At 36.1% G+C, this 20570-nt stretch overlaps 1 protein-coding gene across 1 annotated transcript in view; it reads left to right on the top strand.

Annotated features, from left to right (window-relative positions):
• LOC129259693 (aminopeptidase N-like) overlaps positions 1 to 20570 on the top strand; it is a 41698-nt gene that overhangs the window by 16100 nt on the left and 5028 nt on the right. Inside the window, exons 2-15 of the mRNA XM_054897957.2 lie at positions 8734 to 9025; positions 9645 to 9765; positions 11259 to 11413; positions 12694 to 12807; positions 13491 to 13628; positions 14130 to 14195; positions 14856 to 14921; positions 15977 to 16155; positions 16659 to 16747; positions 17075 to 17208; positions 17687 to 17890; positions 18865 to 18938; positions 19241 to 19342; positions 20313 to 20477. Of these exons, the coding sequence (XP_054753932.2) occupies positions 8734 to 9025; positions 9645 to 9765; positions 11259 to 11413; positions 12694 to 12807; positions 13491 to 13628; positions 14130 to 14195; positions 14856 to 14921; positions 15977 to 16155; positions 16659 to 16747; positions 17075 to 17208; positions 17687 to 17890; positions 18865 to 18938; positions 19241 to 19342; positions 20313 to 20477 (1899 nt within the window). The remainder of the gene's footprint in view (positions 1 to 8733; positions 9026 to 9644; positions 9766 to 11258; positions 11414 to 12693; positions 12808 to 13490; positions 13629 to 14129; positions 14196 to 14855; positions 14922 to 15976; positions 16156 to 16658; positions 16748 to 17074; positions 17209 to 17686; positions 17891 to 18864; positions 18939 to 19240; positions 19343 to 20312; positions 20478 to 20570) is intronic.

Here is a 20570-nt window from a genome sequence, read left to right as displayed (position 1 = left end):
AAAAAATACTCGCGTACACAGGCCCATGCACACCCGCCCTCCCCCCACACACTCGCAATCCAACCCCTCTCTCTATTCTCACGAACCTCGGTCTTTCGTGTGTTTAATCAGACCGCTCGGTTACTCCACCTACACACACACACACAAACTCACCCACCCACGCCCTAACTCTTGCACGCACACAACAACGACCACCATCGACACTCACTCGAAATCACACACAATGTTTAAATGAAGAAACAATTTCCTGTGATGTTACAGGACCAAACTTGCATCGAGATTAAGGTCCACTACAAAAAGTTCCCAACTACATTGATTTTTTTTCGGAGCCTATCTGTGAACTAAAAGTTTAAAAGTTAAACCCTAGTTAAGATGGTATAAGTTTAATTAAAATCCATTCTGTAACATCACTTTTTTTTTAAAAGCAATCGGTCATACCTACCAGCGCGTGTGATTATGAGGGGAAGGAGTTTCATGGAATTATTGTGGGTGGATACGTATGAAAATGTGCGTGTTCGTTGCCCATGAACCCTCACATGTTTGTATATTTTGTCATGTAAAAAACATAAATTGATGTAGGTGAATGTCCTCTTAATGTTCAAGATATTTTTGTCACAGATGCTTGCCTTTTCTAATTAGTTTTATAAAGCATGAATAATTCTTTTAAAGTTAAATGCCCTTCATACCAATTCGCTTCAGTTCAAGTTTATATTTGACTAAACAAAACAAAAAATACCAACAAAAATACTTTTTTAAATCCAATACAAGCAAATGAAATATTTTGAATCCTGAGAAGCAATGCTGGAAAGGCCCAAACTTGTAATATAACAGGGTTATACAAATCCCCCATGGATTCATGAATGTAAGCCTATATGTAGTTCTGCATTTTATTTTTATCTTTGTTTGGGTCGTTTAAGATACCTTCTATACCTTCTAACTTCCACTTTCTCGCCTATCAATTACATTTCTATATCTATCAACTTTCTCTCAGTCCTTTCTAGGACTGGACTTTAGAAATTGATACCCAAACCATTTCCGCGATTACCCTTTTTAATTTTTTTTTATTATCATTTCGAATAGTAATCTTTAAATCATGTCCTTCGTGAAGTGGGTGGCATATTCGTTTTCATACTTATGAAGTAAATCTTAGAAGTCATTCATGAAATTTGGACTACAGTCTACAGTAAACACGAACGCACATGTACAATATCACAGTTGTACATGTAAACATGCAAAATAAATTAAACAATGGTGTATCTATTTTTCACTTTTTCGATTATTGATAAATAAAAAAGGACATGATTCTGGATTTTTACAATGGGTTATCTTTGCTTTTGACTCAGAATTCAGAAAGGTGTATTAACCTGGTATTCTCAGCGTTTGTACAGCCTAAGGCTAACCAACTACCATAATCTAATTGACACTGGGTCATTACTAATAGATGGTATTTACTGACTTCAGCGGGAAGGCTGATATAAAGATCCTTCTGATTCTTAAATTGTCGACAATTCCCGTAAATTTGACCTTCCCAATTAGACCCTGACAGATTTGAAGTCCAACGCATTCGTCTTCCATCTTTGCTTTAGGCACGCCGCTGAGTTTTGCTTTAGGTGATGCAAGCTGTTATGTAGATTGATTCGTAATTGCTTATGAGGGACTTTTGCCTGTTTCTTTTTTTTCCGGCTAGTAATTCAATGTCAGAGGATTTAACTTCGTATGGTTTCAACTTCATAGTCAGGTGTTTTATTCTAAAATTCAACTTAAGAAAATACTACGTCATCCTATGCATGTTAGTTAAACACGTTCATGAGTTTGGATGGCACTCTAAAAACTCCTATAATTATATTTGCATTTCCTTCAGCATTCTCAGTCAAAGGTAATAACAATAACTATATCAATATCAATAAAGTTAATTATAAGAAAATTAAGATACAAATAGCAATAATGATGAAATTTAATTAAAAAAATTGTAATTACAATGATGAACATGACAATAGCGAAAAATTATAACAAAATATTGATGATAATGATAAAAAAAAACCGTGATAATAATGGGGATGGCGATAATATCATTAATAATGATTGCAATCTTGACTATTCTTCGATTTTAAGAATAAGAATTAACATATTCGTACATTGGCCTTTAACAATATTGTTTGCTTTGCTTCATCAGTCAAGCTAAGCATTTCTCATTCGTATAACAATCCCTGAGACAATTCCCGTGGAGAGGTTTGAGTGAATAAAACGGTATTGTTTCAATCGTCTCAGCATGACCATTGTAATACGCCGTTCACACCAAGTACCAATTATAATCACCCAGGATTGACCAGACATTGGTTGAATAACATATATAAACCATGTGGATAACAGTTTTGTGTGACTTGGTCTTACACCCACGGCAACAAGTCAAACTTTGCGTGCAAGCTGACACACCCCGACATCTCCAATTTGTATCAAGGACAACAGAAGAGTTTACACCTGCTTATTCAAGGAACTTGACCTTTGACATTTAAAATAAACAAAAGTTCAGGGTCCATGACAAACTTTCGACAAGGACGAAGTTTTCTTAGTCCCTTATTTTGCAATTTTTTTTCTTACCGACCGAGGAGAAAATGTATCAGAAATGTTTTGTGTCCCAAGCCTTTCATCTCTCTGCAAAACTGTTTTTCTCCTTTTGCAACTTACATTTATTAGTCATGTTTTATTAATAATAATAATAATAATAGTTGGATTTATAAAGCGCTTTTTGCCAGAGGATACAAAGCGCTGCTATTATTACCCCGGCTTTAGTATTGTTCTTGATTGAAAGAAAAATGGGCAATGCATTAACAGAGCAATTTGAAATAGAACAGCAAAAAGGAAAAATAAATAAACAAGAAACCAATCAAGCATATTAAGAAACAAAATTATGACTACACAATCATATTAATACAACTTATGATCTATGAAGATGCCATGACATTTATAGGTCGTGAGGTGATTTGAATCAAGCAAATGTCATCGAATAATCTGGCGATTACAGGTTATTGCCATTTGTCAATTAAATGTGAGTATCCTTCTGTTTAGCCTATTTATATCAATTGAAAAAATAAATGACCAGTGATTAATGCATTTCAATTGCACGTCTATCATGCGAAATCCATGATATTTTGGAACGAGGAAGAGATTAGTTCTTTTTTTTTAACTTATTGTGTGTTCCCATTCATGATACCTATCAGACCTTGGTCGGATCCTGGTCCTTGAATACAGATAAATGATAGGACATAGGATATATTTTTCATTATATTCTTCAAGCGAATACTATTACTATTCTTTTTTTATTGGATAAGAAGGTAAAGTACTTGGTATTTAATCGTTCGGTTAATTAAACGATGCATACATTGTTTGAAATATGCATTGTTTTGTATTTTGTTCGGTTAATTATATGATGCATACATTTTTGAAGTGTGCATTGGTTTTTTTTTTTTGGTGGTAAAATGGAAAAAATACTATTTTTCAGAGACTTTAGTTTAGTTGTGAGACTTGGGCAATATCTACTGAAACTCAGTAAAAAAATAGTAATATTACATTAGATAATCGGATCCCGCAGGTTCGAAAGGTATTCTAATATTTCTTAAATTTCATAAAAATTAACTGAAACAAATAGTTTGACGGAAACACACAATTTATATCGAAAATTACTTGATGTTATTGGTAATGAATGGAATGATGTAATTTTAAATACATAATAATAATAATAATAATAGCTGGATTTATAAAGCGCTTTTTGCCTTAGGATACAAAGCGCTGCTATTATTACCCCGGCTTTAGCTCGAGCTACCATCACCGGCGCTCAGTTAATTCAAGGAAATAATCCTGCTGGGTACCCATTCACCTCACCTGGGTCGAGTGCAGCACAGTGTGGATGAATTTCTTGCTGAAGGAAAACACGCCATGGCTAGGATTCGAACCCGCGAACCTCTGTTTGAAAGGCGAGAGTCGGAACCACTAGACCACGACGCGCCCACTATTAATTAATATCATTAATGCTTATCTAATGTGTTCGCATATATCTTCGAATTACAAAGAGTATACGTTTCTACCTTTTAGGGGGATCTAATTTCAATGGTGCAAATATTTATGAATTGTGTAAATCCAAATAATAATAATAATCCAATCTTACATAGCGCTTAATACATCGGAACGACGTGTCTAAGCGATTTACAAATACATTATTACTCCGGTCATCGGATTCGATCAGTCATTCCCTCACACAATGTGTGCACATCCTCCACTCCCTGGGGAGTATTCCAGTCAGTCGCCGGTGAGGCGCACACAGTAATGGACAAGCTAAAATGACTTCCACATTCTACCGGGTATCATTTAGCACCTGGGTCGAGAGTGGCAAAGTGGCGGTGGGATTCGAACACACGAACCTCTGTTTACAAGGCGGGAGTCAGAACCACTGCACCATTTCACCACCATTATGAGGGTATAAGTTCCTTATCTGCAAATTACAATGTCCTGATTCATATTATAGTTGAAATTAGTGACGTGAATAAACCCTTAGATTTCATAGGAAACCACCCCGTTTGGGTATTTTGTAATATTTAAAAAGTATCAAGACGATATTGTCTATCTCCACTTCCTCTTTTCGTTAGATACGGTTTTGAACAAAATATGATACTGTTAATCTCAGATGAGATGCGATCCATTTCCCTTTATTTCTCTCATTTTCTTTCATAAAATGAAAACTGGAAAAAGTAATTTACTCATTTTTTCCCGGCTAGTGCGTTAAACGTACCCAATTTGAGATGAACTTCACAGTCAAGAGGCTCGGACGTCGCATTTCCGTCCTTCATTCTTTCCCGTTCCTCTTTTCATTCCGCTATGGGATTTTATCTGAAATAAGATCGACGCTCCAGGGTATGTTTAGTTGGAAACAATTAGATGTTCCATCCATCATTTTCTACATTTCCTCTAAAATCTCATTATTGATATATCTGCTGGTTTACGTCAACGACTTTTTAACCTGTTTAATTCTATAGTCTTTAAAGGGATTTATCTTTCTCATAAAAAATGTAGGTTGTACAGGATGTAGATAAGAATATGTGTCGACGACGTTTCATGGTTGTCGCTCCATCTTTCATAAGTTACGTAGAGGCCAAGAAATTAAGAGGAAAGCCGGAAGACATTACAATGTCACGATTTTATCACTCTAGATCTGGTTTTATTGATGCTTTCATTCTTTGATTTTTCTCCGTTTTAACAAATCGAGTTGTCAATTTATCGTTTGACTTAATTTTACCATTTGGTTACAATTCAACTCATTTCTTGAATAAGCCTGGTCTTTGAAAAGGAATTAGAACAGCATTTTAGAGAATATTGATCCTTTTCATGTCATTATCCCACAAAGGGAACAGTCATAAAAAAGAACGTTGACTTCTGTGTTATGTCAATAAATATATGGAAATGAAGTTAGCTGGCCATGTCACGTGAGTGCTTTAAAAATTGTGTATAGTGGAATCTAGTATCCTTATGTCAGTGGCGTTGCTTTGCTCTGGAGCTAACGTGCAATTATTACATGTAAACTCAATTAGAGCGGCCTTGTGTGCGCAGTTATCAGTGGTACTCTGATTGCTTTAATGAAGGGTAAATTTGACGAGTATATGAGAGTTAACCTTTTGTTAATTATGTACTTTGAACAGAGCGATTATGTCAAAGTAATGAAGCGCATTGAGTTGTAATTTGACTATTCTGATGTCGAGGAGAAGTTTTATTTCTCTTTCCGGGCATGCTGTCGCCACATACACATTGATCGTATGTATGATCATACAGTAGCCTGGATGAAGATTCTGATGTTGGGGTGGAGGTCATTGTACGCCCTAAATAAAGAAACACGTGTATCATATTTTGAGACCCAGGGCTCCGTTGCATAAAAGTTACTAGTATGGTAACTTTGCCATCCAATGGTAACTTTCATGGAATCCTTGATTTTGATTGGCCAACGAGAACTGTTACCATGGTAGTTTCCATTGGATAGCAAAGATACTATTATAATTATAATAACTTTTGTGCAACGGGGCCCTGAAGTCTTGTAGTATCTTAAATATTTTGGTGTTTACGATTTTATTTCTTATTTTCATGTCATGGCAAGGCCCTGAATTGATTACCCAGAATTTGTAACAAGTTATATACAGGACATTAGGTCGGGGAATCCACCCCCCCCCCCTTGTGCCCGCGTCGTCACTTACATCACCACTTAAATACGAAGAATCATTTGATTCGACATTTTAATATTGGGGGCTCATGAACATATGATGTGCTAAGAATAGAAGAGTCTCGTGGTAAAGAAAGGATGGCAAAGAATATTAATGATGTCAAAGGAAGGTTATCTTGCTCAAAGGAATCCATGTTTGGTAATAAAATTATTCGTTTGAAAAATTAGAAACACTGAAATGATGATGGTATATTCAAATCGAATTCAATCGAATGAGAGTGATGCGGATCTCTCAAAATAATTCCTTATGGACATGCTGTTATCGTCATTTACATGTATAGTATAATATTGTATTTCTACTAAAATATATAGAAGCAAGTTTAATTATGATTATTACAATGCCGATGTCATTGGCCTATTATCATTAAATGACATTGAAATTGTATTTTTAATAAAAGATCATGTATATTTTTCGATTAACATCAGCAGCCCAACCAAAAGCAGTCACCATTAAACCACATTACACAAATGTCTACACCAGGTGATTCATTCACTTTTACATCTTTCCAAGCACAGTACTCCTCTAACATGTCTGCTGGGAATACCAAAGTCATGTAAAACTCATTGAGGACACGGCGTTAATACCACCTCGAAGCTTCGACACGGTTCGTCATTTGGGAAATAAATTGTACAAACTCACTTTATTGGAGTAGAAAGGAGTGAAAGTGTTCAATTTAATCACATCGGACAAAATAGTTACACCCTCCGGGGTCTGTCGGGAGAAGAGTGCGTTCAGCCGCGATAAAATCTCGCTTTCACCTTGTTAAACATGTTAAAGGCAAGATACAATGTACAAGGAAGTCGTAAGTTCTTCGGTAAAATTCTGATGATACCAATTGTTTAGTGGATAAATTTATGCAATTATCCTTGATCTGACTGATCTTCGAATCAGTCTCTTAATATTTGTGATAATAAATTATCGGCATTCCACGTAGTATTACATATATTTCTTTGAACTCTCTTAATGTGTATTGGGATTCGTATCCGTATAATTGCGAGAATATAAATGTGTGTATGAAGACGGTCATACCAACAGCCCAACCCTACACACACATCCATTACCACGATTACACGAATGTTCAATACACGTATCTTAACGCACAAGCACGCACCCACACTCACACAAACACACACTCCTCCCCATATACACCCTGACATGTCATAAGCACATGATTGCACCCCACACGTGCACCACTCATCACACACACGCACCCACACATCCCCCACACAAACACACACGCACTCATCCCCATATACACACTGACATGTCATAAGCACAGGATTGCACCCCACACGTGCACCACTCATCACACACACGCACCCACACACCCCCCACACACGCACCCTTCCCCATATACACCCTGACATGTCATAAGCACAGGATTGCACCCCACACGTGCACCACTCATCACACACACGCACCCACACACGCACTCATCAACATAGACACCCTGACATGTGATAAGCACAGGATCGCACACATACACCACTTTCGCACGCACACCCTCACTCTCAAACAAATACACTGCACTTTCATGCGCAAACACACATACACACCTTAACACTTAAATGTCAAACCCTGTGTACCCCCAAAACATGCTAAACGATATAAAGGGTGATTGATCCCCCTTCTCCCCCTCCTTTCATTCTATCTCCTGATGCACTGCCCTTTTCACGGTATGAACAAAACATCTAACCTCCATTACCATTCCAAGAGCCATTTTGATTCCCAGGGACCCCACAGTCTCCACGAGTTCTTGGTGACGACTGCGGCGACCGACCGGGAAAGTATTGACCCATCAGATACAAAGAGGGTGTGTGTGTTGGTAATTATTATACTGCCGATGCCCGCAAGGAAATTAGTAATGGAGTCGGTGAAAGAAGATGTAAAAATACTTACATGTTGATGAAAAGTAACGACAGATATCAACTATATCTTACTCGGTTGATATAGGAACTAATTCGAAAAACAGTTTAAGATAATGTTGTTTGCCTACAAGTATAACATTCCTTCTTCAAACAGTCAGGTAAATACTTTGCACATACCCTGGGCTTACCCGAAACCAAGGTCCATGCCGAACCAAGCATTTCAAACATGTAATTGTAACATGCCATGTCACAAATTTGTAACACTTCGTTCATGTCGTGAAATGTTATTTAAACCGAATTCAACAATTAAACAACGGAACATAGGTACATGCATTTCTGTATATATAAGTAAATCTATCTGGATTTAAGCTTGAATAAATACTAGTTCTTTTTTGACAAATGCAATATTTATCACTTTTCTACATGATTCCAACTGTATTTGCCTGCGAGATAAGTATCATTGAAAGGAGTTGAGCTATCATGATCATCACCCCCTTTATAAAGCCATTGCTATATTTTCTTAGCAAGGCAGTTAATTTTCAATTTCTCAATTTCCCAATTTTTCAGAGTCTATCTCATGATTTCAAATGCTATTTCTCCTGTAGACACTATGTGGCATCTTTCTTGTCGCCTATCAACGCTCGACGCGTCTATCCGTGCTTCGACGAACCCGCCTTTAAAGCTAACTTCTCAATCAGTATCATCCACCTCGTCGGCTACAGCGCCTTCTCTAACATGGACGTCATCGATCGACAGACAAATCCGACGACCATGGGTGATGGTGAGATGTGGGAAACGACTTCGTTTAGGACCACGCCAGTGATGTCGACTTACCTAGTTGCTTTCCTCGTGTGTAAATTCCAAAGCAAAGTGCAAATTGTCAGGGAAGGAGTTGAGGTAGGGATATATTTTAAAGTTTTGGAGCGGAAAGGGAGATTGATACCAAGAAACATTACTCCAGCAAAGGGTCATTGCATGGTGATTTAAATAAAGAGACCTAAAAATGAATAATTACTACAATAAGGTTATCAGATATCTTAAATAGGTGATGAAGTGGTAATCTTTTTTGTTCAATACCTTATTTATTAGTCATTTATACATGTCTATTTGTTTTCAATTTTGCATTTATTTCCTTTTCCATGAAGCCTAAGATCTGAAAAAGATTGGTATATATAAATTCGTCTGAAATGCAGGGGTCCAAAATCGTCTTAAAGAGTTACCAAAATGCATTAATTGTGCTATCTACTGTAGGTGTGTTTCTTGATGTAATTGTCAGAAAGAATCCTATGGAACTGCTACCCCCTCTTTTTCTAAACGAATTATTTCTCCCCAAAAAAATAAAGACGTTTTATCATTACTCTCAACATGGTTCTCTCAGTTTTATCAATTTTATAATTGAATTGATTTGTCATATTTTGATATTTTTATGCTGACTTGATGACATGTATTATATAATATAAATGTGAGCCAACTTCATTTTGAGATTAATTTCCAATTTTCCTTTTTTTTCTCGTAGTTTCGAGTTTTGGCAAGAGACGATGTAATTGACCAGGCAAACTTCGCGCTCGATATTGGGGTCAGGCTTTTCAACTTTCTGGAAGATTACAGTGGTTTCGATTACCCATTGCCCAAATTAGGTATGTACTATTTATAATCGAATAAGTTGTGTATTTTAGATTCGAAGATTTGTTCTGGTCATATAAAATATCTCGGGAAGCATATATATTTTAATATATATCTTTAATTCGATGTCAATACATTCCCTTGGATCTTCAATAACTTGCACATTAGATTCTCACATTAGATTCGTAGATAGTCTGAGGTTCAAGTCGCCAAAGCATTGAATAATATTTTATTGTAAACTGATTAACCAATTTGTCGTTTTCAACTAATAAACAGTATTTTCTCAATGCGTCTTGATAAGATTGTTTAACCTTAAAATAAAGGTAAACTATATATTTCCTTGTCTTATAATGATAAACGCCGCATTACAGAATCGTTTTTTTTTTATTAGATTACTAGCATATTATTTGTTCAATAATGTAGTTGTCTTTTAACCATTTATGGGGGAAAAGGAGACCATTAGATTCAAGCAAAATATTCCTCTGGTCCTTGAATATTTAAAGTTCACCTCATGATATTGCATGTATCCCACTCCTCACGAAAACACGATTCCAATGAATCAGTAACAACTTTTCCGTACTGTATTTTCCATAACATGTCTAACGCATCATATTACTCTCTCTCTCCTGTAACACAAACAATTCGAGACAATTTCTATATTTGAAAGGGCTGAAATGAGTATTAGCCATGTTGGTTGTCATTTGTAATCGAATTCCATCTTAAAATAACCACTGTGGCAACTATTATATTATTTGAATGAAAGGTAAAATACGCTATACATGCTCAATGTAGCGATAAATTGTGCTTTCAGGTATATTCTAGTTTCTTTTTTATAGTTTGACATTGCGTTTTTTCTGTTCTTGGTCACGTTTCAAGAAATTGATTAAAATAAATAATCTATCATAATCATCAATTAGCTGATAACCCATTTGTATTGCAGTTTTTGCATTTATCACTCATAATGTTTTTTTTAACGTGATCCTGAATTTGATGCATAGTGTGTCCAGAATGATGTTGCTACTATTGAGGAATTATGAAGAATAACAATGCTCTCTACTTTTCTTCTTTCCACTATGAAATACGTCAATTAACATTTTCACTCGAAAAGTTTTCCTTTAGTTTAGGTTTCAGAAGTGGAAGTATCATAATTCATACAATAGATAAATGCATGCATGGGCGGAAATCCCATGGGGACAGGGGGACGCGTCCCCCTATACCATTTTGAAGGGGTGGATACAATATCAAATGTCCCCTACTATTTTTGGTCTATTAAACATTCAAAATTTGTAATTTGTAAGTGTGCCCCCTCCCCTTTTGAAAGTGATAACCTTTGTTTTTTTTGCTCGTTAAATTTTCCGGGGGTAAATGTGCCCCCCCCCCCCCTGAAAATCCTGAATCCGGCCCTGGTCCCCCTACCTTTGGGGATGGTAGCGATGCTACATAATGTGTAAATTTAATTTAAAACATATATGTCTTACAATCTTCTGGAAATTCCTGTTCGTTTCAGACATGGTAGCCTTGCCCCAGCTTGTAGTAGCTGGTATGGAGAATTGGGGGCTGGTGACATACCGAGAATCGTACATGCTTTACGATGAACGAGAGACACCTACAGAAACACTTCAGGAGATAGCTTTTGTAATCGCTCACGAACTCGGCCATCAGGTAGAACCATTTGTCTTTAGTAGTCACTTCGGTCAATATTACAAGGTTTTGTTAAAGTCTGGTACAATGGTGGATAAAGTTCAGTGTAAGATATTACATGAATACAACCAATATACATGTATATAATATGAAACGATATGAAACATTATCCTATTCTGCCCTTTATGTATATGTCATCATTGAGACTTGGGGCCTAATGTTTTACATTTTCTAATTTGCAGAATATATCGATGGGAATCATTTTAGATCTCACCTTTTACGCAAAATATACATTTAATGATTAAAATTTTGCTTTTGCCTAAAGGACATTTCAGAATGTTTTTCTTCAGATTTCAAGGTTAAGATTCCTATTAAGCATGTTATGTAGGCTCACCCTTTGTTAAACAAGGTGATACAATTCGTGTCAAACATCAAGACTAATAACAGCTTTGAGTATCGAAAGTCTTTATCGAGCAATTTTTTATGGACAAGAGTTTAAACCATCATCTTAATCATCAGGCAGTCATCAGGGATGTAGATAAAAGGGTCTTTGGTTACCTATACTCCAAAACTATTCAATGAACCAACGTTGTAGAGTTACACTAGTTTTATAGGACGTTACAACATTTGACTTTGTGCAAATTATACAGTCTTGTTTATAATATTGTACTGCTTATGGTTCGTGCGCATGACTCGTTCTTAATTTCATATTTGAAAAAGTACGAAAGTGAAACGGCTAATTCCTGTCATGCTGAAGTAGTATCGGAAGTGTTGCTATACAACAAGGAGGTACCTACAGTGATCGATATAAAACAGTGATCTATCCGATCGATTGTCGTTTCCTCAACTACAGTTGTGACGAGCAGTGTGTTATAAAGATTTCAGATAGGAAGGGAAATCGCTGGAAGAATTGGTGTTGAAAAATATATATATTCACTGTAATTGACACGAAGATGAGCAAACATTTAAAAACATGTTACCTGCTTCATTCTCATGGCAACAGGGTTTGTACAACATCGGGTAGTACACTAATAATGGGGTTAGCAGCCCTTTGCAGATATCAAATCCTCCATGCTTCCCCTGAGGAAGCGTATTAATTTTTTTTTCAAAGGCTCTGAAAGCTTGATAGATGCATTGGGATCTATAAAAATAAAGTCATCCCCGTTACTTATGACTAATAGAACGGTCTGTTAACATGGTTGATTGCTTGTGACTGCTCAAATGACTTGGCAGTCTCGGCATTTATCAATTCATTAATAACAGCTATATTTTTCATCAGATTTATATCTGTTTCGTTGCAGTGGTATAGTAACTTGGTTACTCAGGTTTATTGGGATGAGCTTTGGCTGAAGGAATGCTTTGCGACAGTCATGGGAAAGATCGCTCTTGAAGAACTCTTTCCAGAGTGGGCAATGGTAAGTTGTGAGGTCCGAAGAGTTTTGATGAATAGGTGGGTAATCATGAGAAAGATCGTCCTGTCAGAGTAAGCAATGGTAAGTTGTGAAGTTCGAAGAGTTTAGATGGTAAGTTGGGACAATCATGGGAAGATCACCCTTATAGAACTCTTTCTTGAGTGACCAATGGTAAGTTGTAAAGTCCGAGGTGTTCAGATAATATGGCGGGACAAACATAGGAAATATTCTCTTTGAAGAACTCCTTTCAGCATGTTCAGAGTGGCCATTGGTAGGTTGTGGAGTCCGAAGTATTTAAATAAGGTGGGGTAGTTGCTTCGCCCTTGAAGAACTCTTTCCAGAGTGGGCAATAGTAAGTTGTATGGTCCGAAAAGTTAAGATGGCTACTGGCGTTCTATAAAAGAGTAGTTTAAATTAAGATTAGGTTAACTTAATCAATGCTATTAGACTATCAACCAATGTTGGTATCATATGAAATATTTAGTTAGTTGTGTCTACCTGTACAATTATTAAATATGGGTCTTGATACTAATTCAATATTAAGCTGGAAGTTCAATTTATTCCAGTTAAGTTGGGTTAATTCTAGTAATCGTCCAATTATGCATTGCGGTCTATGTGGGCCTAATAAGAATACAAAAAGACTTAGTTTTATGAATATGTTCCCCCAACCCCATTGTACCTTACAGTGGGATGAGCAATTTGTGGTGAAGGATCTGCAGATGGTAATGATACTGGATTCCTTGGTGACGTCACATCCTATCCAGCAACCTGTTACTAAAGTCGGTGACATCATGGACAACTTTGACATGATCAGCTATCAGAAAGTAAGACAGACTTACACTCATGGGCATCAACGCTACTCTATCTAAATACATATCATTCCAAGAAAACATATTCCAAAAAGCTTTATACCATGGTGTCAAATATGACCTCGTGACCTAGGAGTAATTGGTTCCTATTTTGTCTTGAAGTATTGGAAATATAATAAAAATAATCGGTACTTTTGGGAATTTCCCCATGAAAAAGAAATATTGCAAGTAAAAGAACGAATACACAATTTACTACTGTATATACACAATATAATACCTTTGTTTTACTTCCTTTCGTCAAAAGGGCAAAGAACTGAAGATCTCAAAAGTAGAAGTGCAAGTATGTGAGGCATTTTGATAATTTACCAACTGTCATTGAAGAAATTTGGGACAATAAAATGTCAAGGGAAAAGGCTTCTAAATCCAACTATGTGGTAAACATTGGCATTATTTACGATTTGAACGTTATTGTTAGGTCAAGATACGAAATATTCTTTTCATCTATTGTTGTTGCAGAGTCCAGCCATTCTTCGAATGCTTCAACACAGCATAAGATATGAAACCTTTAAGGAGGGTCTTGAGGTAAGTCATCCCAGAGAATAATATGAATAAAATAATCAAATGTAATTGCCATCTTGTTTGGTAATTTAAATAAGCGAAGACCGGGCATGGTGGCTCAGCGGTAGAGCGCCCGCCTCATGAACGGAAAGTCGTGGGTTCGATCCTTGACCGAGTCATACCAAAGACAAAGACAAAATGGGACCTTTTGCCTTCTTGCTAAGCACTCAGCATTTACATTGGAGAAGGGTACACATGCAGGTTCCTAACTGTAGTGGCTACCCTGGGTAAATAAAACGTTATCATTTATTTTTTAATTAATATTATTATTATTATTAGATTTGTATTGAAACCACTAACCAGTCAAGACATTTAAGGATGGGTAAGGATTGAATAAGTTTGATTTAAATGTCATAATCACATTAACTCTTATATGTAATACTTTGATTTAGTATCAGTGATAATTGCCACTAAATCATTTATTACATTGATCATTGAAGCCCTAATATGGCAAATACTATATTAGTAGGTTTTGTGAGAGAGGGACAAGATATACAATGTCTAAGATTTGAACAAAAACGTTTCCTATTGTTGTTACTTTTGCTGTATCTTGAAACAATCTATTTTTGTTCCGTAATGCTAATTTCCTTCAATCTTTTTCTCTTTTCCAAATTTGAATACCAGGTTTTTCTCCAGAACAAGCAGTACGGTAATGCTGACGCCTGGGATATTTGGCGGGCAATATCTTCGGTGCGTATTGAAATATCTGAAAATTAGATTTTTGTTTTTAATAATTCTCACTCTACCGAAAGGAGAATTGTATTGCATAAATTGAAATGCATCCTCGTTGATAAAAAAAGTTTTACATTGGAAAGGAACACTGCTAAAACTTATTAACCCAAGGGTACTGTGTCTTAACGTTTGCATACTCGATGATTTAAAAGGTTAATCAAGTAATAATAGATGATAAAACGAAAGAGATAAACGAAATATTCATAGTCTATGTATATCTATGTTTATATCCTACATAGAGTAAATCCTGTATAGTGATTGGTTCAAGTAGCATCATGTGACCTAATATATTTCAACTATGATGTTGCGTGACGTCAGACCTCGATATATTTTTGGATATATCGAGGTCTGACGTCATTATTTCGCAAAACTGGATATCTAGCTAAACTGCGCACCGGCCAGCGCGCTCTCTCTCCCGGGCAAGTCCCGCGATGCGTCGGCGCAGGCACTAATCTGCGTTCCGCTGAGCGCGGTGGCTCGGAGAAAAGTAGGTAATTCAACTCAAGTAACCGGACTTTGCAAGCTCAACACATAGATTTTGGTTGTAAATTATCAAAAGTAGAATATAAAACAAATATATCAGGCGTTTCATTCGAAAGCATAGTGGGAATTATTAATCCTCGGTTGGACTGGCAAAACTACTATATTTCCCTCGGGGCTTCGCCCCTCGGGGAAAAATAGTAATTGCCAGACCAACCTCGGATAAATAATTCCACTATACTTTCTCAATGCCTGATATATTTGTTTACTATCTTTTATGATTTCTGGGGCCCGTTGCAGAAAGAGTTGCGTTTAAACGCAAGCCAAAAAATCAATCGCAAGTCCCTAATGCGCGCTGTTGATTGGTTGAAAATCAAGTTGCGCATGATTTGTTACAGTTGCGATTGATTGCAACTCTTTCTGCAACGGACCTGAACTGATACAAGTTCGTATATTATGTTGAATGTTGAGAAAAAATATATATAATGCAGAAAGTAGTTCAAACCGTTTTGTGTATTTTTGTTGTATTTCAGGTAACTCAGGCTCATGGCCAGTACCGGGATATCAGCGAACTTATGGCGCCATGGTTAGGTCAAATGGGTTATCCTGTAGTTACTGTGTCACGTGACTGTGGTCATGACATGGTTTGTCTTCACCAGGAGCATTTCTTATTGGACAGGGAAAAGACAGAGGTCGCTGAATCAAAGTACAAGTAAGACAATGATTTGGGTCATTGAACGGGGCAAGGATATCTGATCAGTACCAAAGTTATGCCACCGAAACTAACTCCATACCAGACGACCGACCAAAACTTATTATGTTATATATTTATTTCCAGTGACATACTAGCAGTCGATTTTGAGTCGCTCTATTTTGTGTGACTGTAGCATATAAAAGCAAAGTAGAATTTATTAACTAAAACCATGGAGTCAAAATCAAATCCATATATATATCTCTCTACTATTGTGACTACATTGTACTCGTATTTGCAAACCGTTAGGGCAGACAGTAATTACCTTTTACCTTAGCTTTTCGAGACAAAAAGTCAGTCATCCGAAATAAAGTAAACAATGATATAATAACAAACACACTACCAAAATATACTTTGATATCAATTCCTATCTGATGTTTTCTAAACCTGAAAATTAATTTGAATAATCAAACACAACATATTATTTCATCTATGTATATAAACTTTTATTTCGAATGTTGTAGATATATTTGGCCTATTCCGGTGACGTTTTCATCAGCTGCTAGTAATGACATCATCTCCCCGTATATGTACTGGTTAAATACGAGAGAAGGTTTGTATTTCATTCAATTTTTCCCACTCCTGACACAATAAATCAGTCAATTCATTATAATTCTAAACATTTTCGAGCATCGTTTATAACACACAAACCGCCTATGAGTTGTACATGGCCAGTAGTTCATAGGAAGAGGAATATAAAGAAAAAAGGTTTATTAGCAATTGTTTGTGATCAACATAGGATATGAATAAGATTTCATGCTTTATTATTTTCAATATTTAACAATGATAGTGCGATTTGAAATGATAATGAGTACTTTCTCAATGATATTAATATCTTCCAGTAAATATACATCTTACCTTTTTTAAACTTTCATTCAAGGACGATTTGCGATCCCTAATGTCCAACGTGATCAGTGGATATTGGTGAATGTCAATAGGACTGGTTTCTTCAGGACCAACTATCACATCCACAACTGGCGTCTTCTCTCGAGACAGCTAATGGATGACCACTCGGTAAATGATTGTTGACCTCTTTGTCCATCTTTCACTATTTTTGCCCTTCTGAGCTTAAAAAGAGAATTGAAAAAAAAATAGAATTTAATCTCAATCTTTCACTTTGTTTTGTGATGCAAACATACTATTGACCGTCCATATTCTGGAATAACATGAACCTTCCATTTTGTTGTCAATACTCACTAGCTATTCAATGTCTGATATATGAAGACAGTTCGGCAAATTAAGTCAACCCCCTAATGTGACTAGCCTTATTTCAGTCTAATTTAACAAATGCGATTAGCAGGATTTTATATCGTGCTTTACATTAACAAAATTATAACATTTCACAAACGTTTTGAAGTTCTTGTTGCCTTTCATCTAAATGTTTCTTTGTTAGTTTTATTTGCCGTTTCGTTTCCATGAAATGCTAATTAATAGGTTGGAAGGTTTTGGACCTTGTTATTGATCTAACGTTTCCTGTATCTTATTTGCACAGGTCATCTCACCAGCCAGTCGTGCCGCTCTGATTGACGACGTGTTCAGCTTGGCAACAGAAGGTCGTCTGAACTTATCTGTTGCCCTTGACCTGACTAGATACCTTGAGCGTGAGATGGACTATGTTCCATGGAAGGGCGCCATAGTTACATTCAAATACATTGACCGCATGCTAAGAACAACGCCTGTCTATGGAATCTTCAAGGTTTGTTGAATTTGGGTTAGCTTTGTGCATGGCAAGAAGCAGAGAATAATGAAGAAAGTTGGACTGAAACCAAGATTAGCTCTATTCCTTATCTTTTTAGTTTATCATTATTTGTCCTTGTTCTCATTTAGGCCTAGTTCTCCTCCTTTTCCAACTCTCTTTCTCCCTTTCCTTCTATTTTACTCCTTATCTCCTTCTTCTTTTATTCTTCTACTTCTTGATCCTCTTTTTCTTCATTTTCATCTTCTTTGTTGTCTTCTTCTTCATCAACATCACCAATATCACAATCATTATCTTCTTCTTCCTTATTTGAGAGTTTATTTCAAGTAACAGAAGAGCTGTGAAATTCAGGGTTCTTTCATTTCTTAAATAATAATGTGTTCATATCTTCATTAGATAGGACATTAGAAAACTGCATATACATGTGTCTAACAGAGAAAAATGCGAAAAAGTGATTAAATACCACTCTATTATCAGGTTCAATGTCTATTTGTTAATGATTAGTTTTGCTATCGTGATCATGATCATGGTCGTGAGCATCATTATCATCATTATCCGTATACTCCAATCAATATAAGTTGTATCATTAAAATAATAATTATTACTATCATTATTATCATCATCATTATTATTATTATTACAAATATTCGTAACATATTTTATTACAATATTAGTATTTGTAGTAGTAGTAGTAGTAGTAGCGGCAGCAGTGGTAGTGATAGTAATAATGGTGGTAGCAGTAGAAGTAGTAGTAGTAGTCGTAGTAGTCGTAGTAGTAGTAGTAGTAGTAGTAGTGGTAGTAGTAGTAGTAGTAGTAGTAGTAGTAGTAGTAGTAGTAGTAGTAGTAGTAGTAGTAGTAGTAGTAGTAGTAGTAGTAGTAGCAGTAGTAGTGAAAGGATCCTCGACACCATTTTGACTTTGGTAGAGCTTAATAACAATTAACATTTCCCTCTTTGTTGTTGTGTTTATTTTAGGATTATATTCTTCACCAGGCTAAGACTGTTTATGATTACGTGGGATGGAACAACACTGGACCACATCAGGAAAAGTAAATGAATAGCTTTTAAGATAATTGTCAAGAATGCAACTTTAAGATCCAATAAGGTGGTCAAATGTTTGTATGTTCCCCTGGACCTTTTTATTTGAAAAAGTAGAGAAATAGAATGGGAGAAACATTGACCAGTAGAGATTGTATTATCAACCTTCCCATTTTGAAGAAAGTTGAATTTGAATGAATAACGTGTCAGATGAAATGATGCTCTATGTGGTTCATGAGTATCATTTTGGGCCAATTTTTGACAGAGGGTGTCAATAATTGATTGTTAATCTTATTATATTCTATCTTACCAGGTTATTACGAGTGATGATTCTCCAGCAGATGTGTGCATATGGGCATGAAAGATGTATTGACAAAACAAAAGACTTATTTAGAAACTTTTCAAATGGCCATGAGTAAGTACTAAGTAACGTATATTAGTTTTGTTTATTGGACACTATATCATCAAATTATGGCAACAAAGAAAATCATGAACAGGGAACCTGAATTGGTTTTTAAGATCTCTTAGCATTATCCGTTTAGTGTATATGTTCTTTGATATCAGAGGAGGTGAACCTTTGGTCTCATCAAATTCTCTTAGATTCATTAATTCAATAAAATAGTTATCTTCCCACTTACTTATCTAATTTTCTTAGATCCATCACTTTAACATGAATTTGTTCTCTGTTATCAGAAAAGCATTTTAACTGTGTTGATTCATAATGTTCTCAAAGTTATCCTGTAACATACACCTTTATTTAGGGCCTATTTTTGGAAAAGTGCTCCATGATTCCCATAATTATGAGAGAGTGTTTTGTTTTTACATTGACATCTTTTAGTAATTCATCCCTTAATTGATAATAAATGTATCCACCAGGCATGGATTCGGTAATACTGATGAAAATTTCAAGTCAGATATCTTTAATTTAAGAATCTTATCAAAGTATAGAGACCATCCCTATACATGCATGCATACGGTGGCGTAATGAGCAAAATTTTGAGGGGGCACAATATGGCATAGTGGGCAACATTTATTTGAAAAGTTGCCAGCGAAGCGGGCAAGCAAAAATTTAGACATATTATTCCAAAAATCAAATTTTGTCATAGATTTTTACATAATATTAAGAAAATATCATATTTCATCCTTCTCTCTTTTTTTTCGTGGTTGTGATTTTTTTTTTTTTTTGGGGGGGGGGCAAGCCCCCTATGTGTACGCCACTGCATACATAATGTTGTTTGCCAAGTGATCTCTTTTATTTGTAGTGCTCAAATGCTTGTTACAACCGTTTCCTAATATGATTTGAGTAATGTATCATCTGCAAAGTTGTTCAAAACTTAGAATAGAACCATCACTCTATTTGTCTGACCCGGCCCTTTTTTCCAAAGGATTCCGCCCGATTACCGAAGCTTCGCCTATAGCACACGGGTAGCCTCTGGGGGACCCGAGATATGGGACTCTACCTGGGATTCCTACAAAGCTAGCTCACCAGCCGAAGCTAAACATTGGTTGGCGGCACTCACGGCTACGGGGGAACCTTGGCTTATCAACAGGTGAGTAGTAGCATTCATCAGGAAATAGGTACTCCCCTTCCTGGTGTATGACACTGATATGGAACCCTTATCATTAGCAAACATTCTGTGAAA

The sequence above is a fragment of the Lytechinus pictus genome, chromosome 4 (genome assembly GCF_037042905.1).
Source record: "Lytechinus pictus isolate F3 Inbred chromosome 4, Lp3.0, whole genome shotgun sequence".
NCBI lineage: Eukaryota > Metazoa > Echinodermata > Echinoidea > Temnopleuroida > Toxopneustidae > Lytechinus > Lytechinus pictus.
This window is presented reverse-complemented; position numbering and strand designations above follow the sequence as displayed.